Genomic DNA, 24,445 nt, shown 5'->3' with positions numbered 1-24,445 from the left:
AATAGCTGGGTGACCTTAGGTAAGCTCCCAAAATGTCCTGGGCCTGTTTCCTCAACCATAAAATAAGGGAGTTGAACCAGATGGTTCCTCTTAGTTCTCAGTCTATGAGGCCCAAAGTGGAAGTGTTGCTATGCAGCATCCAATTTAAATTGAAAAAGGATGTGACTATGTGTTATAAATGCTCATTTCTGGAAGCATGGAAGACTTTATGGTCTAGGGTCAAAACTGTGATAGACTTTGGGAAATCTAGGTTTCTAAATCAAGATATTTGGCCTCTCTAAAGCTGCTTCCTCATCTATAAAAAAGTGGAAGAAATCTCAGAGACCCCATCTAATCCAATCTCCTCCTTTTACAGGTAAGGAACTAAAGTTGTCACTTTGCCAAGAGAAATGGGTGAATCCGGATCATCTAACTACAGGGGCAATGAGAGCTCTTTATACGCTACCACATTTCCTCCTTACTGGACTATTGTGAAATGATTTGGAAAGTGTCATGCATACTGTTACATGAATAATCTGTAGTTTATCCATTGGTACATGTGCATGCCCTGGACAGAAACTCTAAATGAATGTCGGGCCCAAAACTATATATAAGGTAGAAGAATCTTTTGATTCTCAAATTTCTCCCTGAAACAAAGGCTCATCTTTAAAAAAAAAAATTCCAGCATTCTACTTGTCAACCAACAACTGGAAGGCAAAGAAGAGGCTGGTAGTTGGTGTGAGTAAACACCTGTTACAAACAAGGGATTACAAAGGAGAATCAGAAGAAAGGATATTATCAGAGACCCTAGTCAAAAAAGAGGGGTTGATCATATCACAGCTCCTCTTGATGTCAGCAGAAAGTGAGAAAGGACCTTAGCGGAGGAGATTTACTTATTAATCTGAGTCCAAATCATGGGAGAATATAGATATGAATGGGCGCAAAGTCACCAGCAGGTTAGGGTCAGTATCCTTGGTACCCATGTCAATAAAATCAGAGTTCTGTTTGAGTATTTGTCTACCTTAATGGGACATATAAATGGTGATTGTAGCTATTGTTACTGTAGGACGCAGGGAATTTTCTCAGAGGCCAGATTTTGGGGTACTCTTTTTAAATTAGGCCTTCAAGGGACAATCTGATCCAAGTTTGAAGTTCCATAATAGAAACTAGGATATTGTTTTGTGGGAGATGGGGGGAAGGGAGCACTGTTTTCTCCTGATACATTGGAAAAAATCACTAAGTACATAAATAATGCAACCTATGCAATTTCAAAATTAGCGTCACAATTTCTTTGAGTAGACATGACTTAAAATAAGCACATGCTAAGAGTAATAATCCAAGGATATTTTTAGAGATTTGGAATTATTTTAGAGTTTACTAGACTTTGAAGACATTTTCAAAGGGTTACGTTTTTTAAAAGGTAAAAAGAAAAATGACTTGATAGGTCATGGGATTTTAATTCCAAAAATATTCAAAGGATCTGAAACCTCAGATTTCAGACCTACCTTTTATCTACCTAAACAGTGGTTTCACTTGCTAAGGGCTCATCTTGGGCATTATCTCTCACTAGTAGGATAAATCACATTTTAAATTTTGTTGCCAGAAGATATTTCAGCCAACCTGATGTAGCAGATTTATTCTTAGGAAACCTAATCACTTCACTTTCCATATTTTCCCTCTTGAGTCCCATACCAGATAATAAAAATTGCTTAAGTGCACCTAAATTAGCTTCACCTAAATCAACTTTTCCATTTCTAATCACAAAGCTGGCCATCTCTTTTCCCTCACCCATTTACCCTTCCCCATTTTTTACCCAATATGATTTCACTGGTTTGTGAAGATTCAGTGCAAACCTCCCTCTCTCACTGTAGACTGGCGCCGTCTCTGCAATTTATAGTCTTAAGAGTCATCTGGAGGCCTTAAGAAGTTGAATGAATTGCCTAGGGTTACATGTATAGGAGGTGCTAAAAATGCAATTTGAATCCAGGCCTTCCTAACTCAGGAGAATAGTTCTCCATCCACTATACCAAACTACCTCTTCCCTAATAGGGCACTTATCATCTAGCACCTTGTATTGCAGTGATTGGCATCCCTTATTCTCTATGGACTTAGAACTTTCTTGAAAACAAGGATTCTACCTTGTAAATATCTGTATTTCTTCCCCGCAGAATGGTAACTTCTAAACAGAGCAGACACTCAAATGTTGAAGGGAGAACTCCTAATCCCTCATTTCTCCCTGTTAACAGATACTAGTGGGTTAAAAGAGCAGGAAGCCTGCCATATCCTTTCAATCTAGAAACAATGTCATTTCTATAACAAAGTGGGGAGAGTAAGTAGGTAACTTGGGCCATTCACTCAAGTTACCATTTTTAAGAGTGGGAAAATTAAATTCCTTGCTATGGCTAAAATACAAAAACTCTTGGTTTAAATTCAAATCAGCCTGGGGTTTGAATCTAGGCTCTATAATTAATTTACTATGTGGGACCTTGAGAAATTAATTTTACCTTCTCTGGGCCTAAATTTCCTCATGTGTAAAATCTGAAAAGTATCTTTCAAGTTCTAAATCCTATAAATATTAGGAGAAACTAGGTACCTGCAACTCTCTAATCAAAATATAACAACTGTTTATTTGGGTTAGTTCAAAACTGAATTAATTTCCAGGGTTTCATTTGGGGATATTAAGAAATTTGTATATATTAAAGAAATCTGGTATATTAAGAAATTTACAAATCATGGCTCTGTGAATGTTCTTATATGTATAATGGGGTAATAATAATTGTACTATTTATTCACAGGGCTGTTGTGAGCACCAAAGACAATAGATCAAAGGAGATACAAGCACTATATAGCATAAGCTATCATTAATTAGATTTATTATATTTCCTCTACATAAGAGAAGAGTAATTGGGAGCTTTTACATAACAATAAAGTTAGTATCATGAATTACTTAAAAACATGATACAGCTCTGGACGGCTGACAAAGCACAGCAGATATACAAGAAAAACAGACTCGCTTCCCAAGTGGTCTTAAGAGGGTGACTTTTGGGACAAAGGCTCTGAATGAAGCAGGAACTGAAGCTGTTGGAAACTAAAGTTTACCTAACAGCTGTCACAAAAGACAGTTGCAATTATGGCCATATGTGGGTGCAGCCAAAAGAAACAAACACTATCAGTAACCTCTCTGAAAATGAAGCATGGTGATGACCTCATGGATAGCAAAATAAATGGAAAAAAAGGAAATTGTGTCAAAATGATTTTTTGTATTCTTTCCTCAAAATACATTATATGGTCATTTGTCCTTGAAAATTGCTACAATTTAAAATAGGTGCTTATTTTGATACTCCAAGAGCCAGAGAATTAATATAGGACAGGCCTAATCTCTTACAAAGTTAAAGGATTTAAGAGAGCTGTTGCATCCTCCTGACTGCCACTTCGGCAAGTCAACTAAACCCTTGTCTCTTTATCCTAAAATGGGGAGCATCACCTCTTCTTTCTCACAGGGTTCACATTGAGACATATTATTAATTAACGTTAAAGTCCTATTTGGATTCCAGGTATTATTACCCCTAGTGCTAAAGTGTTTGTGAAAATTCAAACACACAAAATCTCAGAATTCAAACAATCATGATGGAAGATCAGGAAAGAAAGCATCACATATCTAATTCATAGAGGACTAAAAAAAGAAAAAGGAACTCGATTTGAAAACTTTTTCATTTTTCTAATTTAATAGAAATAACCAAAACAAAGTGGTTCTTAAACAATGCTTTTAACTGATCTAATACAACTTCTACAACACATTCCAGAGCATTTTAAACAAGAAATATTTACAGGCTGCTAATGTATTAAATAACCATGAAAAGAAAAAACTTGCCTTTATTACACACCAGCAAAAAACACAGGAACGGAACAATTAGGAACTGTAACCTCATTAAAAAATTAAATATGATTATTTAGAGAATACAATACCACAGAAACAGTACTTTTTTTTGAAGAACCATATTGAAGGATGAGTCAAGTTAACTATGTGCAAAAAAAAGTACCAGTAAATACTGGGAGCAAAAACCATCATTAAGAATGCTGTGAATTTAACCCTTTCATGTGTATTTTATCTACCTAAAAAAAAATTAACAGGCTTTCAATTGCACAAATCTTTTTATAGGCTTATATACATGTTTCATTGTGTTTTCAACATAATAAATGCCTACATTTTTCAGACCAGTAGCAGACATGCATTTCTTTTTATGTTTGAAATTTAGGTCACACTCAAAAGGGAATGCTGCAATGGCACTTACAAAATGCTTTTCGTGCCTCACTGTGTAGAAATTCAGCTAATTCAAAAGAACAGTCTTCAATTGTAAAGATCGCTTGCTAGAAAAAGGGTAAAACTGAATTTGTGAACATTCTGTAGTTCAACATTTATGTTAAAGATATCCAAATTAACTGTACTTTTGGAAAACTATTGATTCTCAGATACAATAAAAAGCATTATTATAAAGGAATAAGTCAGCAACCACAAGGAACTAAGATGGAAGAATTTCTGTACATGCATTTTTAACAGAGTAAAAGAAACTGCCATATCCAAGTGTATATGTGAAGTCTGAAATATGTCTATGTAAACTGTGGCATATAAATTTATTTCTTAAAAAAAGTACCTCCATTATTTACTCAAACACCTACATTTAAAAAAATATGTAACTTTCCCCAATTTTTAAAATAAAATGCCACAATATATTGTCAGTAACTCCTGCACATTTGTATTTTTTAAAAGCTAATCTTGGCGATATGCATATAAACTTTCCTATAAAATCACTGTCCAAAGGAAAGGATTCATGTCATGCTATAGGCAACAGACTTAAAGCAGTTTTATTGCTTTTCAAGGAAGAGATAATTGGGAAGGAAATAAATGGAGGAGTCTGTGTCCAGAATGTTGTTATAATGTACTGCAATTTGAAACGTTGCTGCTGTTACCTAAACTTCGGTAGATTAGTTAATAAAGAATGTTCTGTGACAAGCACAGATGTGGATTTTCTAATTATAAGGGGATAAAAATTTTATAAAATATTTCATTGATCCAATGTTAATGATGTTGACAGCAAGTGGTGCTGAACGCCAGCTCTGACAAGAAATAAGCTATCTACACTTACAGAGTATGTCTGCTTGTTAAAAGTGTATACGGGATGTGGGGTTAAAAAAAAAGAGGGACTGGGGGCCAGAGAGAAAAGGGAATGAGGCAGGTGGTCATGCACCCCTTTTTTGGATAGGAACACAGCCTTCATAGTATGTGGTAGGCCACAGTCCCAGGGCACAGTCAGGAGACCTGAATCTATTTAGCTGGTTAACACTAATCACTAGTAATTACAAGGCAGGATACCTGCTGAGGTAATTGATCAGTCCACAATTAGCACACTATACACTTTCCACATCTGTTTCAGAACAAATTGCCTTTACTTCTTTGGATTAACTTAAAAAAAAAAAATCTTAGGGCCATTTACAACCAAAAGCAAGATGTGATTTTCTTTAAAAAAAAAAGTATTTCTTCAACCAAGTATGAGAATTAGATGCCTTACATTATTTGGCTATCCAGACATTTCACATCATAAAGCAGAATACCCACAGAAACCATCTCAACATCAGGCCCTTCACACTCTGTGATGATAGCTTGAAGGTTTATTCCCAGCATGGCATGTTCTAAAGCCTAAAAGTTCAAAAACTCCCTCTACATGTATTCACCATGTAACATCATCCCTTCATAGCCATGAATACCCTGGGCCAAGTGCTGTGAACTACAAACATTTAAATGATCATAGATCAAGAAAGGGTTTTTTACTTTAATGTACTTAGTTTTGTTTTGGGAGGGGCTTGGGGGTAGGCATCATGGGGAAGAAACTTAGCATGAGACTTGTTCAGGGCTTGCTACTGCCTACAAAGAAATATGCCTATATGAAAATACTGAAACTCTTGAGAAAGACAAAGACATAAGGCTTCCAAAATAACCCCAACACCCGGTGATTGTTATTCTATGTTCAAAGTTGGTCTTCAGTTTGCAACTTAATGGGAAAACATGCAAAATTTCTGGCTACCGAGAGAATTTATATCAGCAAGGTCCAATGCTACTGTCACAGTATAACATGGGATACTCCAATGAAGTAACCTTCTTATCAGACAGAGCTTATATTCTGGATAGTATGTAAGGAAAAAATTCAACTAAGTCCAAAGTGAATACTTTTGACCTTCAGTTTATTTGCTCAACAGTATATGGCTACTGGAGAAGCAATATGGTTTTCTGCACATAATATTCCAAATGATTTGAAGAATTTCTTTCTAACATGGTCTTTAAGAACCAAACTTGCTTTATCCCCTCCCCATGGATACAAATACTCAAAAACAAACAGAAAATAAAACGGATAATTCCTTCTTTTCTAAAACGACAGATTGTGCTGACGGGACAATAATGAAGAATCATGAAAGGGAAAGCAAAGGGACAGCCCATGTCAGGACTCAAAGCACCCCTGCCCTCCCTAAAGGTCACCCCCCTGACCCAGAAGGCCTTCCAACAAGTGTGTTCTTCCACTCATTCCAAAGTGATAAAGAAAGGAGGAGGGGGAATGGAAAGGAAGAATGGAGGACTCGGAGGAAGAGAAAAATTCTTTCAAGTAAAAAACTGTTCTCTGCAAACTTGAGTGAAATTCTACAATATTTTAATGCCTCTTTTTAAAATTCAATTTACAGAAAGGTATGGAATTTAAGATCATACAGGGAGGTGAGTCAAACCAGCACTTATGGACTCCACTCTGTTTTAATATTTTAGAAAGGCCTCAAGGTTATTTGTTTTTCTTCCCTTGGTAAATAAAAGATACAACCCAAAGGAATTTTATACAAGCATTTCTTTAGAGTGTTTTTGTTGATTCAAAATGAGCTAAAAATATTTATCTCTACAGTACAGTTAAGTCAAATAAATGTCATTTTATGAATGGCCTATACTGTATGAACTACTCATGCTGAATATATATTTAAAAAAAAAAAGGCAAAAGGTTTGCCACAAATCTGCTGTGTCTGAGAAAATATCTAATAGCACATTCTTTTATTTTGGCCACTGTATTATGGTCTAATTTGTCCAAACAAAAGTAGGACTTTAAAATCTTCTTCCTAACAAAAGAGAAGCCTGTACAAGGGCTAAATTACACATATCTTGGATCTAAGCATTACTAATGGAGAGAAGAAAAATGAACCATTCCAGAGTAAAGTTGATTTATCTGCCTAGTAATGCTGTGATCAGGGTAGCAGAGGTGGGTTTACTCCAAGGACCATTCAAGTGGGGACTGGCTGATTTTCAGGCTCTGACTTCTAACCCTCTGTAAGGTTTTTAAGTCCCCAGTCCATGCAAATGTCCCACTTGGTGGACGGACGAGTAATCTAATCCCACCGGGTTTGTTATAATCTTTTAGACATTTCATTCACAAGCTGTTTCTGAAGAAAGCTTTGAGAAGTCTGTTCTCTATTAAAATAAGATAGAACCTCAAAATATGAATGTGATGTTAGAAATAGACAGCATATATTACAAATCCATTCTTGATAGGAACATTAGTAAGAATACACATTAGCTTAAAAAACAGGCTCAGCAAATGTTGCTGATCTGCCAGAAGTTTCAGTTCACTATTTACAAATAAGACAAAGTGAAATACAGGAAATTTTACACATTTGGTAGTTGACAGATTATTGTTTGCCAATAGTAGTCTATCAGAAAACTGATATGAAGGAAGACTGGATGACTGCCAGTAGTTACCTTCTCAGACTCAAATTTTAAATGCACACGAGACTAAGTTAATTTTGGAACGAACATTCTGCCTGTTTCATGGGGGCAACAATACAATCAAATGAGTTACCCTGGGATGTGCAATTGTGTGGGAGTGTGTTTCTGGATAGGACTCTATTATAAATATACATGATCCACTACTGAAGAACTGCCATCTTTTTTTTTAGGCTCACCCTACTGGCCCCAGTCCTACTGCTACCTACTAGTTCAGCAGACTGGGAAGGCTGACCAACAAGTGAATGAAGGTTGAATTTCCTGCATCTAGCTATGAGAACCAGTTAGTTTTCTGAATTAACATAGAAAGCTAGGCCCAAAAATATTCAAATGAGAAAAACGAATTGATTGAAAATCCATGATTCAATGTTGAGTCCACATTAGAGGAAAATTTGAGCAATGCTACTTTCACTTAGACTTTCAACTAGACAAGAACCCAGTATTGGGAATAATTTGATTTAGTAAATGTGCTGGTCCAGTCCTAAGAGAAAAATTATCAAGCAACATGACTCAAATTATTTACCTGTACAGCCAGTATCCTACACCAATCTAAAACACACATGATCACCAATAGTCACCCATCTCTAAGTGTGAGAACACGGAGACCCGTCCTCTTCGGGAAGAACAGAGAACTTCAAATCAACTGTTTTTCTTTTATTTCTGCAATAAAGCTGTCCCCTCTTTTTGACAAGAATGTGTTTTCCATCCAAACATTTTTCAATCTAATACTGTCTAAAAGCAAGCTACCAGCTTCTTCAAGGAGGTGGCCACCGTAGGCGGGATGTTCCAGCAACACTTAAATAAGTTTTTACAATGTTATTTAGGTCCATGGTGTCGTTCTACTTTATATGTACGGGTCTCTCATCTGATTTTAGGCGTTTTCGGCGTGGCTGGATAAAGTCTTCATCAGAGTCCTCAGTTATCTCACCATCATCCTCTTCTTGCTCAAATTCGGGCAAAGGTGGGAAGGTCCTGTCTGAGTAGATCTCTGTGAGTTTATCTTCAAAGTACAAAGCAACTGATTTCCCTGCCTGTGCTACTTCTGAATCAGCCTGCAAACAAAAGATAGGAACATTTACCTATTGGTAATGCACGTCCCTTCACCAAGTGTTCATGGTCTGAAAAGCTTACCTTCAAATTAATCTCTTGTGTTTCTGCATAAACTTGAACAACTTTCATCATCTAAAAAGGATACCAGAGTCAAAAAAAGGGAAATTATAATCCTTTCTAAAGTTATGAGACTGCATAGGGTTGGTGACTAAAGTCAGCCATAAAGGGAGAACAGACTGCTGTGATGGCTCAATTGCTTTAAAAAATTCAACAGAACATACTTTCGTTATAAGGTTCTGTTTCTAAATCCACAGCAAAACCTTATTAATTTAAATCCCACTAATTCAGAAACTGTAATAATTAGGGCAGGGGCTGAGCTGAAGTATCTGTGTACTATCCTAGGAAAAAAGGGACCAAAAAGCAAAGGATATAACTAAAGTTATAGAAGAAACAGTTAACCTGCTTAAGAAAACTTTTTAAAAAATCACTTTAGCAATATTAATTTGTATACAGAACATGCTAATCAGGGACTATTTTGTTTACTAAGTAAGTATAGTAGGACCTTTTTGGCGCCATTTTGTCAGCCATTAGTCCGTGTTACTATGCATACAAGAAGTAATATAACTTCACTCTTAAAAAAAAATAAAAAAACTTTAAATCCTACTTTTTACCAGTTCTATTCCAAATGAGTGAGATTTTACTGCAGCTATCTTAGTACTATCCTTCCCCTTGATCCCAGTCACACTATCACATAAAAAAAAAAACCCAAAGAGAACACAGAAACTTTCTGTAATCCATTTTTATGAAAGAGACCTATTTCTCACATTTCCTCACTTTTGTTTGAGGTTGTAGTACTAGTAGGGTGGTGGGTAAATAAAAATCCACAGGCAGAAGTGCATATCTTCATGGACATTAAATGGGACTCACATGGAATCAGAGAACCCAGAACCACCACTGATGGTAGAAGTTCGGAAACTGGAGGACAAAAAACTTCCAAAGTAGAGCCTCTCTCTCCATCTGTCACCACCTTCCCACCCCCACTTCCCACCCTGCCCCCATCCTGATAAAGCCTTTCTTGAAGAGAATAAGAGTCTTGATTTCTTCCTATAGTCAACACAAAATCAGTTTCTGTGACAGAAGTCTCCACCTCATTTTTTCTCCAGTACTAGGAAGATTAACTTTTGTTCTTTCATAAAAAATCTAATAACACAAGCTCTCAGCAGAGCTGCAATGCTGGCCCGGAAATTCAGCATCAATATTCTACTCTTAGTCTATAGCCAGAGAAGGCAGAGTACTGATGGGTAGAGTGATAGCTCTCTTGTGAGCAACCTGAAAGTGACTAAAACCTAACTGTGTATGCATAGATAATTCCAGCTACATCAGGGATCTTTCTGAACTTCTACTTAAAGGAGGCTACTTATAAGGCTTACTTTCTCAACGTCTTCCATGGATTTGAAAAAGTCTCATCAGAACCTCAGAATACACTGACTACCTTTGGACTCTGGTAACAAAAAAAGAGCCTTTAACTAATCAGGAAATCTTTTTCAAAGATCTTTTTCTTTTGTCAGGTCTCACATTGCCTCCCCCAAGGATGACGCACTTTCTTATTCAGAAATAGTGAAACACCCACTTATTAGTTCTAATGAGGTAAACTTTAAAACTTCAAAACTTCATCCTTTTTCTGAGTTTGAAAGAACTATTTGAAAAACCTAAGGCTCTACATCTTGGAAGCTAACATACTTCATTAAACCTTTCACAGTTCTTGAAGATCAACCGGACGTCTGCCACAAAGTCATCTGGGATTTGGTAGTGTTGGGAATGTTTCTTTTGAAGCTTCTTTTTCACTGTGGATAAATCCATTGGTTTCTTTATAATTTTATAGTAGTTTGGTATCTAAAAAAAAAAAAAGAGATAGAATTAAATAATTCTCTACTTATGCTATTCAAGGACTGAAAAGATGTGCTATTCAGTTAGGAAATTTAAGGATTTGTTTAGAAATATTTCAGTCATGAAGACAAATGGCTAATGAGTTTGTAGAACAAATAAATGTTTTAAAACTCTTCCACTTTAATCCAGTCAATACATTCTCTTAATGAGGATATGGCAAATCCTTGATCCAATGGGCTCTTTGTGGTTTAAAAGTCACTAAACATCTAGATATTATATACTTGATGTCTATATATATATATGTATGTATAAAAGCAGCAGACAACCTGTTGTTTAAGAATCACAAACGGCTCATGAAAGCAACAGATAAAGTTTGAGCAAATGCAAAGGAAGAAATTGCCACTGCAAATCACAGAGACAGCAACATGGTCATATGAAGGTGCTCCAAAGAGCAAAAGGGGAAAATATATATATTTTTTAAAAGCAATTGGGGTTAAGCTCAAGGTTACATGGCCAGTTATTTCTGGGTGTGGCTAAGTATCAGAGCCCGGATTCGATCCCATGTCATCCCGACTCTGGGGCCGGTGCTCTTACTCACTGAGCCACCTGGCCACCCCAAAGCAATTGGGTTAAGTAACTTGCTCAAGGTTACACAGCCAGGTATTTCTGGGTGGGTGCTAAGTGTCTGAGCCTGGATTCGATCCCAGGTCATCCCGACTCTGGGGATAGTGCTCTTACTCGCTGTGCTACCTGGCCACCCCTAGGGGAAAATATTTTCATAGAAATAACACGGAAATCTGTATTTGCTAAATTTGTTAATTTTCTATGGTTCTTTGTCAATAATACTTATTGGTCTCTACCTTTAGTCAAATTTTCTACTTTAGCATTTAATAATTTAAAAGAGGCAAACTGGGGGCGGCCAGGTAGCACAGCAAGTAAGAGCACCGGCTCCAGTGTTGAGAAGACCTGGAGATCGAATCCCGGGCTCAGACACTTAGCACCCACCCAGAAACACCTGGCCGTGTAACCTTGAGCAAGTTACTTAACCCCAATTGCTTAAAAAATAATCAAATAAATAAATAAATAAAATAAAAGAGGCAAACTGTTAAAAATAGAACAGTCACCAAAAAAAGAAACAAAATCACTATCTTCTACAGCATCCATACATTGCACAGGAATACTTTCATATCATCTGGCAGTCATGGGAATATCACTGTTTACAAGAAACAAAACCTTCTCCATGTGACTTCTTCTAGGCTTAGTTTTTATGATTTTACTTACTTTTTTTCCCCTCACATATTAAATTTAAGAATTTAAGAAAAACTACAGCATTACATAATTGTGGAATAATCAACACAAAACATATAGCCAACACAGAATTTGAAAAGACTTTAAAGGTATTTCAATCTGAATTTTACAGATAAGGAAATTGAATCTTAAAGTAATTAAGTGACCTGTCCAGTATCCCACTGTTAGTTATGGATTGGAACTTGGGACATCCAAACCCTATTTCTTTTTGCAATTCTATAATTCCACTCATTAAGTGATGTAATGGGCTTTTTAAAAATGCAAGAGCTCAGAAATATAACCCTAGTTGTGCTATGGTAAAAATCCTTGTCCTCAATCTAGTAATAGGATTATAGAACACTTTTATCTCATAATAAAAATCATTTTTTTTAAGACAAAACAAAAACGAACCTTCAAAATCTCCCATATTAATTTTTTTCATGATCAATAGCCTCATTATGGTATTTCTGGAAGTAATCTAAATAATCAGGAGGGGCAGTGTTGGTAATTCAATTTTATTTTTTTTAGAATTCTTACATACCTATAGCCTAGTTTCTTTACAAGTTCAACATTTAGAAACAGAATGTGGGAGCTAAAAAAGGAGTGCACAGGATCACTAATCTAACCCTCTTATTTATATTGAGGCACAGATAAGTTATGTGTTTTGCTGTTAAAGTCAAAGCTATGGCCAAGGACCCAGATTACATGACTTTCAATCCTGTGATCTTCCCCATGAACCAGTCTTCCTAGAATTTTCATAACTTCTAAATTTTGAATTTAATAAAAAAATTACTATATAAACAGGAGTCTGAATGCCACACATGAAGTTTTAATAATTGAATTTCACTGTCATTCTACCAAAATTCTAAATAAAGTCTTTGTCCTTTTAAGGACAGCTCATCAAAGCTGAGCATTAAAGATAGACAACTCACCGAAACAGGAACTGGTTCCTGGAATTCAATACTCAGTTCATGGCAATAGAGGTAAAGCAGTAGACGTTCACATTTCTGGTTCCCCCATAAAAAAGGTACAGAAAGAAAACTTGTGAATTATCTTTTTCCTCTAATGATATTCTTTAGAATTCGAACAATATTAATCCATTACTTATAAACTTTTTAAGAATAGTTTGCGCATTCATGGAAACCTGCCTTATTTCCCATCAGAATTCATATAACTAAGGATTTAAATGATAGTCTTTCATCTCTAGGTCATCTAACATAAACTGAGAAACTAGATGTGGATGGACTTAAGAGATCATTTAGTTCAACCCCATCATTTTATACATGAGGAAACCATGAAGAGATTTGTCTAAACTCACACAGGTACTAAGAAGAGCTTAAATTTGAACCTATATTCTCTGACTCCAAATCCAGTATTCTTTCTGCCAAACCACAAATGTCTTCTTCAAAAGACAGATTATGACAGAAAATAAAAGGCTATGAAGTGAAACTAACTCTCTTAAAGGCTGTTGCTAAAATTATATGCCTATAGGCATCTTAGGCCATATTTCTAAGTCAACTTTTGGTTAATAATAATAAACAAATGGGAGGGAGTCGAGAACAATTTATTAATTGCTCAATTATGGACTTTGCAGAATGCTTTATTTGGGGGTGGAGGTGACCAATTTGTTTATCTTCTATGATACACTACAGCACATATTGAAATGAACACATAGCAACTGTTAGCAGAAGACAGCATGCCCAGTGACCAAAACTCATCAATTTGGGATAAAAAAAATTGCTATAAACTATCTATACATAGGTTACTGAGATGATAGTTATGCTATCACATGAGAATGAATATAAAAATCTTGCATATGGACTTTTTACTGGCTTCAGAAACTTTCTTCTTAGTACACAACTGAAAGGTAAATTCTTTGGGAATTATCCCCATAATCTACTATTTAAAATCACTAATGTCCTCAAATGAAATCCACTTTACTATGGCTAAGTGATCAAATATTTCTTCAAAAAATAGGTTATCATATAAAGTAAATACTATCTCCTATCTTCAAGTACTAGCCACTTACTAGAAACACTGACAAAAGAGACTTTATGTGAATTAAATCATTCTAACCAACACCTCTAGTTTCCAAATTCAAGACTAGCCCTTTGGTGAAAACTGTGTGAGCTGAGTGTTCATTATAAAGAAGTGCCAAGTAGGCACATCTTGCTAAAACCATGACAAACCAACTATTTGGCACTTACCCTTTGGTCCATGGGGCTTAAGCCCTGTGCAGTTTTTCCCTTCTTGCTGTGTTGCAAATTGTCACAATCATATTCAACTTCAGGTTTCCCAAGATCTCTGCAAAATGTGCAAATCCATTCTCCACTATAGAGAGAGACACATAATCAGTCCAAGTTCTCAAAATGACTTTATTAGCTCTTTTCCCATAGGTTTATGTGAATATGCCCTAGTAAAATAGACATAAGAGGGAGTAATTAATGACACCATAAAATAACCAACTGCTTTTCAAAATGGTTCGATGCAGGTTCCTTTAAATAGAATGTTTCTGACTAATGTGGAGATATGTTTAACATGACTGTACATGTATAACCTCTGTCAGACTGCTTGCAGTCTTGGGGAGGGAGAAAAAGGAGGAACTAAAAAATTTTACAAAAACCAATGTTGAAAACTATCTTTACATGTAATTGAAAAGAAACAAAATACTATTAAGGAAGAAAACAGAATGTTTCCTTTGTATATGAAAACAGAATTCAACTTAGAAAATTCTCATTCAAATACATTTTTAGGAGTGCAGTGACACAAAGTGAAACACACCTATCTGTGCCATCTGTTCTTTGTATGAATAACGCCATCTTTTACTTTATCCTAACAATTTGTTTTTGTCAGGATTTTATATTCAACTTGAGAAGACAGAGGTTGATTCTAATGAGTCATCTCTGAAGAGAGTTTGGCTTGGCATCAGTGCCTACTAGAGTGGGATGATACTGCTAACATATACACACCTGTTTATGTGGTAGCTACAGAACTTTACCAAATGCTTTCTCTTCTTCCAGTAACAAAATCCTAGAATTCCGACATTCTGGGATATTTTTAGGACATAAAAGAACATGGGATGATCCTTGTATTTGAAACCAAGGAATTAAAGTTCGACTCTTTTACAAAGGAAGGAAAGAGAAGGCTTATAAAGTGAAGATATTCCCAAGACCTAGGTGAAAGCACTTAAAATAATTCTGGCATGGTTTAACCATACAAAACAGAGGTTCCCAAACTTATTTGGCCTACTAAATAAGTAGTATTTAGTAGTATTTGGCCCCTTCTAAAAAAAAAATTACTCAGTGCCTCCCTGGCATTAAGTTAGAGATTAACACTAATTTTTATTCAATGCACCCCAACTGCATCAAATGCTACTCCCACCGCCTACCCCCATCATTCCAGCACCTGCCTTGTGGAGGTATCACCCACTTTGGGAACCTATGAATAAAGGATCAAATATTTTCAAAGAAGAGAATTAGTCAATCAGATCTCTGCTTTAATCAATCAGGATTAAAGTGTCAAGCTGCTTTTACAGCTTTCCTCAATTTGGTTTTACATAACTCTGTTCGTATATTTATATTTGGATTTAGAAAGAAATAGATATAAACATCAATTAGGTGTACACAAAAATGAAAGAAAAAAAAAACTACAGCCCTTAGTATAGCAGGGAGAATGAGACACGTGCCCAAATAACATGACAAAATAAGAGAATGGGAGACACATATAGGAGTCACTACATTCCTATGACATAAGAGAAGAGATTTAGGGATGAAGGTGTCACTTTTCACAGGGGAATAGAAGTGTTAACCTGAGGCCCTGAATGAAAACAAAGATTTCAAAAGGTGGAGGTGAGAAGGAAGAATCTATTCAGGCATGAGACAGCCACAAATGGCAGACAAAAGCAGAGTGTTTGGTGCATGGTGAGTAGTAGAATTTGGATGAAAACTGTAAGATTACAATTAGAGAGATTGTGGAAGGTCTTGAATACAAAGCTAAGGAAGTTGTTTTATTCAGTAAGGAATAAGAGGACATTGAAATATTTTAAACAGACACTGTGAGTAATGTCTCAATATTCTGGCCTTGAGGAAGGGATGATAGTAAAGAGATCTCAGCACAGCTCAGAAAAAATCATAAATACCTGAACCAGGATTACTACTCTAGAGCTGCTTAGCAATCATTTAATCCAGCTTGCTCAGTTTATAGAGGAGGAGACCAAAGGTAAAATGACTCAGCAAAGGGAATAATTATCAGAGGGAGAGATCTGAACCCAGGTCCTGATTCTAGTACTATCTCTATTGTATGAGTAGAAGCCGAGGAAAAGGAGACAGATACGAGGAACAATGCAGCGTAGACCCAAGGGGATTTCAAAACTGATTAGATGGGGAAGGAATGAGAGGAAAAGGAAAATAATTAACCTCTAAGGATTCCAATTTGGGTGATTAAAAAAAAAAATGACTGTCATCAGAAATAGATGTTAAGAAGAATGAAAGGTTTTCTGCAGGAGAAGAAAAAAAATTCTACATTGGTTATACGCTGCCCCCGCCCCAGTGATGTTTCATCAAAAATCCTCTGGAATTGTGGTCAATAATTTTGCTGATCAGAGTTCTTAAGCCCTTCAAAATCATTTAACTTTACAATATCATTGTCTTTGTATAAATTGTTATTCTGAATCTGCTTACTTAGATGTGCATCAGTTCAGACACCTTTTTCCAGGTGTTTCTGACATTGATTAACCATTTCTTACAACACAATCTCAGAACAATAAAACAGTTTAGGGTATGTTCTAAAGCACTGTGGGGGAAAGGAGGATCAAAGATGGAAGCACTGTACTGAATACAGAAAGCAGAATTATTCCACTTGCTTCTGCTTGGTTTTTCTACCAAGGGGGACAACATGGTACAGGGGCAAGTGCCAGGGGCAAGAGGATCTGGGTTCACATTCCCACTCTTGATGCATTCTGCTCATGTTACAGTGTAGGAGTAGCTTAACTTTCCTGAGCCTAGATTCCCTCATCTGAAAAATAAAGGGTTTCAATTGGATGGACTCTGAGCCCCTTCTAATTGTGGTGCTGTGATTCACTGACCTCTGGACTGGAAAAGAAAATAAATAGCAAATATAGAATTGATAGTTCAGAAAAGTGAGGTAGTAAATAGTAAGCGACCTCAGATACCCTTGAAGAATTCAAGGTACCTGAGCTACAAGAACTAGAGCACTGAGTGCCGAACACTGACCCAATGTCAGTGACAGCTCTAGGAGGATGGAGAAGAGGTCCCAGAAGATATGGGAATTACAATTGTTGCCTTGATTTGCAAAAAAAGGGAAGAGAATGTAATCTGCAAACTACTCTAAGACTAGTGACCCTAATTCAGATTCCTGGAAAAATTCTAGATTATATTTAGACAGTCAGTCTTGGATATGCTAATGACTCTGTGTGGACAGAGGAAGGACAGAGGAATTTGGTTCACAAGCTTGGCACAGAGGCATGATATACGGTGGAGGGGTGGTTTCAATCAGTTAGTCAACAAGCCTTTATTAAACATCTACTATGTGCTAGGCACTGAGCTAAGCACTGAAGATAAAAAGAAAGGCCAAAAATTGTCCTTGTTGTAAAGAACTCACAGGCAAACAACTATGTACAAACAAGCCATAGACGGGGAAAACTAGAGCTCACCTCTAAGGCAAAGCACTCAAATGAAGGAGGCCTAGGAAAGCCTTCTTGCAGAAGGTGAGTCTCTAGCTGAGACCTGAAGGAAGCCAGGAGATAGAGCTGAGAAGGGCCCCCACATGAAGCAGGAATCCCTTTCTACAAAAACCCCAAGTGGTCCAAAATATAGGTTTGAAGAAGTCCATCAACAAAGAACTCACTACCTTCCAAAGCAATCCATTCCAAAATTATACAGCCCAAATCTGTACTCCTACAGCTTGATTTATTTATTGGTTCTAGACATGTCCTAGAGAACATAAATTTAATTCCTCTTTCACCAGATATCTCTTCAAATATTTGAAGTCAACGATCACCACACACTTACAAATCATTTCTCCTCTAGACTACATTTTCAGCTCTTTTCATCAATCCTCATACTGCAAATCCCCTTACCCCTCCCTGCCCCATCTCCATCAAAAATACTTTTTTTTCCTCCCTCTGTTACATAAAAAATACACATGAATACAAAATTAAATGGCGATATTTTACTTAAAATAAACTTAACCTTAAGGAAGAAGGACCTAAGTACCAAAGGGGTCAAGACTCTCACTATATATAAAATGGTATACTCCTGTCCTAATAACTTATAATGCTGGGGCATAGTATGATTCAGCTTTTCTATATGAAAAAAGAGGAAATCATTTAAGCTGTCATGGTTGACATGGCAGGTCTCTTGGCAGAAATATGGTGGCTCTAGGTTTTTTGGGGACCAGACTCCTCAAAAGGATAACTATTTTAAAATTCCTAAGAATTAATTTCAGAAACAGTAAATTTGTTTTCTTGTACCTTGGAAAGCTGAGAAGTGTTGGAACGTGACAGGTGAGGTGAAAGACCTTTGGACACTTTTCACAGCATAAAAGATCCCCTCCATTTTGGCACACAGCACACCAGTCTTCATTTGGGTCATCCTCTTTATTGCTGCCTTCTCCAGTCCTGGCTGAACGGTGCATTAGGTTTCGCATTGGAGATTTTCCATTGACAAGACTGCTGAGCCCAGGCTGTTTACAACTTTCACCAATATCCATAGGTTCTGTTTTGACATGATTTTCCAAGCTTCCTAATGCATCCAACTCACTTTCCAGATGCAAATTGGTTGAGAGAGGTGGTGTCAAGCTGCTCTCAGGACTGCTCAACTAAAATAAAACAATAGCATCAGAACCATCTTGTTTTCCTTACAGGGAAAAAAACTCACATTGTGTTATCCAGAGTTTACAAAAATGTCTCTAAATAAGTCTATGGTTTTTTATCATAAGAGTGTATCGGAATCACAAATATACTTTAAAAACTTTTCTGATATTTTTGAGGCTCCTAGAATAAGTATAAAACATCACTTAGAGATAGCTAACTCTTCATTATTTAATGCAAATAGATTAAGAGAAAGCCATAGATCATCTATCATAAAGTCATTTAGATATACCAGAATATGAAATCCCAGGAGTAGTATTTACCCTAATTATGATTTTCTGTAAGTATATCAGTTGCAGAACAAAGGAAAATTATTTCTAAAAGCTACAGTTGTCTAGGGGTCACTATTTTCTACTTGCTGACATGTACTTACGAAGTTTCCTGAAAAAATGCCCTGGCCATATAGCTTTCTTAAGTTGTGGACAGTTTATGAAATGGAAAAGGAAAATTAGCCAAGTCTAATCATAAACTATTCTGGAAATCATCAACCTTCTGTAGCATTACTCTAAGGCAGATATATAAAAGTAACATTTATTATGGTATGAGAGAATGTGCTACATGTTTACAATATGTTCTATACTTACACTAAACTTAATTAAATAAAAATCCCTTTTGCCTGCCAGAAAAAGAATGGGAAAAAAACCAAACCCCCAAACCTCTAGATGCAATACGACCTTTATACTTAATTAGAACATTCTATCACTCAAATGCACAGAGACTTATGGCAACTGTAATCATCTATGAATAACACCTGAATTTAAAAGGCAATAATACAATTCCCATTTCCCCAACTCCTTAGCAAAATCTATATTCATAAAATCTATAGAAACCAAATTGAGAGTCAATTGTGGACTTATTCAACCTTGTGACTAAGTTACCTTCGCTAGATGCCAACTAGAAAAGAAGTCATAGAATTTGGGAACTGGGAGTCAGGAAAGAATGAAGAACAATAAAAATTGGCTATAACAATAAAAATTGGCTATAACAACAGGAGTTTGGAGCTTCCTTTACTTAATAGTAAGAATTACTATTTTGTAAAAAAAAAAAAAACAGAAGTCAAGTAACAGTTATTCCAATGACATTACTATCCTGTGCCCCTTTCATAATTCACATCTTCCTAGTCATTAGGATAGAAAAATGGGTGCAGAACAATAAACTAGCATCCTCCTTGGAGGAGCCTTTGAGTTAACCTTAACGTGAACTCACATATATAGAACCTGGAAGCTGTAAAGCAGAATATACTGACACCTGATTCCCACTTTCTATGAATTCCATATTATAAAATTATTTTCATAGAAAACCTGAGAGAGATCTTCAATCTCTCCCTATCCACTGGCTCCTTCCTCACTACCTACAAACAAACCAACCATGTCTTCCCTATCCTCAAAAAACCTTCATTTGATCCACCCATCCCCACTAGCTGCTGTCCTGTTTCTTTCATCACAACTTCTTTAAGTAAAAATTTAGTGCCTCACTTTTCTTCTCACAGACCTATGATTCAACTGAAACTTCTCCTTCCAAAGTTAGTCATGATCTCTTAATTGCCAAACCGCCCAAGACCACATGATCTTTTCTCAACCCTGATCCTTTTCGATGTCTCTGGACCATCAATCAACCTCTGGATACTCTCTCCCTTTTAGGTTTTCCTGACACTTGTCTCCCACTTGTCTGACCGTTCCTTTTGCTGGATCTTGATCTAGGTCAGTCTCTAACCTGTGGGTGGTCCCCAACACTTTGTCCTGTAGCTCCTTCCCTCTATTATTTGACTTGGTGGATCTCATCAGCTCCCATGGATTTCAATGATCATCTCTATGTAGATGATTCTCAGATATATCTAACTAGACCTAACATCTCTCCTGCCCTCCAGTCCTGCATCTCCATCTTGGATATCCTGAGACATCTTAAACTCAGTAAGTCCAAAACTGAACTCCTTCTCTTTCCTCACAAACTCTCCCCTCTTCCAAACTTCCCCATTATAGCCAAAGGTACCACCACCATTTGTCTTGTCACCAGATCCACAACTTTGTTTTCTTCCTCAAATTCTCACCAGCACTCATCCCACATAGCCAATCTATTGCCAAGTCCTGTCAATTCTTTTTTTTTAAATTTATTTATTTTCGTTTTCAACATTCGTTTGTATAAGATTTTGAGTTCTAAATTTCCCCCCTCCCTCCCCTTCTCAAGATGGCAAGTAATCTGATATAGGTTATACATGTACAATCATGTCAAACATATTTCCACATCAGTCATGTTGTGAAAGAAGAATATGAACAAAAAGGAAAAAAACCACAAGAAAGAAAAGAGAGAGAGAGAGAGAGAGAGAGAGAGAGAGAGAGAGAAAACAGTATGCTTCAATCTGCATTCATGATCCATAGTTCCTTCTCCGGATGTGGATAGCATTTTCCATCATGAGTCTTTTGAAAATGTCTTAGATCCTTGCATTGCTGAGAAGAGGTAAGTCTATCAAAGCTGGTCATTGCACAATGTGGATGTTACTGTACACAATGTTCTGGTTCTGCTCACTTCACTTAGCATCAGTTCATGTAAGTCCAGATTTTTCTGAAATCTGCCTGCTCCTCATTTCTTATAGCACAATAGTATTCCATTATATTCATTTACCACAATTTGTTCAGCCATTCCCAATTGATGGGCATCGCCTCAATTTCCAATTCCTAGCCATCGCCTCAATTTCCAATTCCTAGCCACCACAAAAAAAGCTGCTATAAATATTTTTGTACATGTGGGTCCTTTTTCCTTTTTTATGATCTCTTTGGGATGCATACCTAGTAATGGTATTGCTATATCAAAGACTATGCAGTTTTATGGTCCTTGGTGCTTATCTCCAAATTGCTCTCCAGAATGGTTGGATCACTTCCCAACTCCACTGACAATGTATCAGTACTGCAATCTTCCCACATCTTCATTTATCATTTCCCTGTTTTGTCATATTAGCCAAACTGATAGGTGTGAGGTGGTACCTCAGACATGTTTCAATTTGCACTTCTCTAATCAATAGTCATTTAGAGCATTTTTTCATGGCTACAGATAGCTTTAATTTTTTCCTCTGAAAACTGCCTGTTCATATCCTTTGATCATTTATCCAACTGGGGAATGAAGTGTATTCTTAGAAATTTGACTCAGTTCTCTATATATTTTAGAAATGAGGCCTTTATCAGAAGACACTGGCTATAAAAATTGTTTTCCAACTTTCTGCTCCCCTTCTAATCTTGGGTACATTGGCTTTGTTTGTGCAAAACCTTTTCAATTTAATGTAATCAAAATCATCCATTTTCATTTCATAATGTTCTCTATCTCTTGTTTGGTCATAAATTCTTCCATCCTCCTAAGATCTGCAAGTTCTGTTGGTTCTACCTTCATGACATCTATATCCCTCTCTCCAGAACTCACACAGCCACCATTAATACATAGATTACTGAAAGGAGCCTTCTGGTTGCACCCCCTAGAGAGTCTCTTTCTAATCTACTCCATCTTCCACTCAACTATCCAAGCAACTTCCCAGAATGTATCTGACCCCCAACTCCCCTACCTGATCAGCCCCTGGGGCTCCCTATTATTTCTAGGGTCAAATATAAAATCCTCAGTTTGGCTTTAAAAGTCCTTCACAACCTCTCCATGCACCCTACAGTAGAGCAACACTGACCTTCTTTTTCCCTCTTGATTGGAATGCTTTCTTCCTGTCTCTACTTCCTGGTCTCCCAGGCTTCCTTCAAGAATCAGCTTAGATTTCACCTGCTATAAGAGCCTTTCATGAATATCCCATCTCTTCCCATTCTAGTACTTTCCCTCTGAGTTTACCTTCTACTTACAGTGTTTACAAAACAAGCCTTTAATAAATGACTGCTGACGACAAATTAAAAGAGCAATCTGACTGGTTCCAGGCATGAAAATCCAAGAATAAGTGATTCCTAGAATCACAAACACCCTCAACCAAATGGACTAAAAAGAGAGAAGAAAAACTAGGTACAGACATATTTATGACCCCTCCCTCCCCCCAAATCCTTCCTTTGGGATCCAGGAGAACCTTACCATGCAAGCACTCCTCCTGCCATCCTCCGTTTTCTCTTGTTTAACAGTTCCTGAGTAGCTGCATATTTCTTCCTCAGTCCCAGGCTCTTGTTTGACCTTTACTTGATCAGATTTGAAGCTAAGACTCGCCTTGTCTGTAGTTCTGCCTGATGACCCACAGCTGAAAATCATGCACATGTGAAAATATAACATGTAAAAATGATTACTAAACTATGAGTAGTGAATTGGGTAAAGCAAGTTATTAACACTGGAGAATATAAGTGCACCTCACAATGAATGAAATCTGGTTTCTTTGCTCCCTTTCCATTAAAAAGAAGACACTACTGCAGTGTAGATTTAAAAAAAACCCAAAATTTTGCTTTCCAAGTTTAAAAAAAAATTTCAAATTTCCAGAGGATACTAGGACTATGTGATTTTAAAATACTAAGACATTTGTGCATAAAAAGTACTCAGCCTTGCAAATTGTCATTTTCCCAGGCGGCTAGTTTAGAACATTGATAATTTCATTTCTGAAAGAAAGATGGGACAACACTGGTATTGCTAGCAAGCAGGCTCTGTTTATTTAAGTCAAGATGAAAACTGACATGATACCTCCTAATGTTGGATCAATGAAGCTGGGATAAGCTCTATCCAGCTCCTAAACAAAAAGCAATGGCCAATAAAAACTGGAGGTGTGACCTTAAACAGTATTAGGGATGAACATCTTCTCCATCCACAATCTTCTTAAGTATCCATAACACCAATCTCTTCTTCAGTATAATACAAAGTATGACTAATGATCTATTTACTAAATCGGGCACTTTCAGTTACAATAAGGTATCACCGCAGTTACCATGCAAATCTCTCCTATCCCTGATACTTCCAAGTGGTGCTAACACTTACCTGCCTCGACTGCCTGTGCTGGAGGTACTTGGTGGCCTCACAGGTGTGTGGGAATTGGATAAGCCTAAAAGACACCAGGGCAAAAGGTATGTCAAGAGCAAACACAAAGACGTTTCTAACTAAAAGTGTTCAAGTTATGTTTATTAAAATAACCCAAATCAACAATTCTAGAAAGTGAGTGTGGATCTCTACCCAAAAACCTGACAACAATACAAGATTTCTGAATGTGCAACCAAAAATTAATTAAAAATCAAATGTATAATGAATCCAATGTGTTTCTGGCAGTGCTTGTCTGTGTTGCATTGCCCAACTTCACTACAACTTGGATTCTGAACACTAAAGATGCTCACTTTGCACTGAGTATACCCTCAGGCCATGCAACTCCAAAAGGGGTCCAGAGTAGAAAAAGTTTAAGAAGCCCTGACCTAGAGAAACATAAAGGAGTCCATTTATAAACTGTTTGTCTAGATGTCTAGGAAATGTCTTTCGAGCCTAATTAATACCGTGTTTCCCCGATAATAAGACCTATCCCGAAAATAAGCCCTCCCCTTACTGTGTAAGATTCCTCTAAAATAAGCCCTACCCCGAAAATAAGCCCTATTGAGATTGCTACTGTA

The 24,445-nt window shown here is 36.7% G+C and overlaps 1 protein-coding gene across 3 annotated transcripts in view; it reads right to left on the bottom strand.

The window, feature by feature from the left end:
• Window positions 1–3,676: 3,676 nt before the first annotated feature.
• TRIM33 (tripartite motif containing 33) overlaps window positions 3,677–24,445 on the bottom strand; it is a 172,519-nt gene continuing 151,750 nt past the window's right edge. For 2 of the 3 annotated variants that reach the window (XM_069090302.1, XM_069090304.1), the window contains exons 13-20: window positions 23,829–23,892; window positions 22,947–23,106; window positions 18,501–18,847; window positions 14,218–14,341; window positions 12,943–13,017; window positions 10,577–10,729; window positions 8,918–8,968; window positions 3,677–8,838 (exon numbers count right to left, since the gene is read on the bottom strand). In XM_069090302.1, the coding sequence (XP_068946403.1) occupies window positions 8,626–8,838; window positions 8,918–8,968; window positions 10,577–10,729; window positions 12,943–13,017; window positions 14,218–14,341; window positions 18,501–18,847; window positions 22,947–23,106; window positions 23,829–23,892 (1,187 nt within the window). In that variant the 3' untranslated portion in view covers window positions 3,677–8,625. The remainder of the gene's footprint in view (window positions 8,839–8,917; window positions 8,969–10,576; window positions 10,730–12,942; window positions 13,018–14,217; window positions 14,342–18,500; window positions 18,848–22,946; window positions 23,107–23,828; window positions 23,893–24,445) is intronic. The other variant, XM_069090303.1, reaches the window with a different exon arrangement.

The sequence above is a fragment of the Petaurus breviceps genome, unplaced genomic scaffold (assembly GCF_028583685.1).
Source record: "Petaurus breviceps papuanus isolate PSGF00001 unplaced genomic scaffold, PetGlider_PUasm1.0 186, whole genome shotgun sequence".
In the NCBI taxonomy this organism is placed as follows: domain Eukaryota; kingdom Metazoa; phylum Chordata; class Mammalia; order Diprotodontia; family Petauridae; genus Petaurus; species Petaurus breviceps.
The sequence above is the reverse complement of the archived record's forward strand: the minus strand, read 5'-3'. Positions and strand labels throughout refer to the sequence as shown.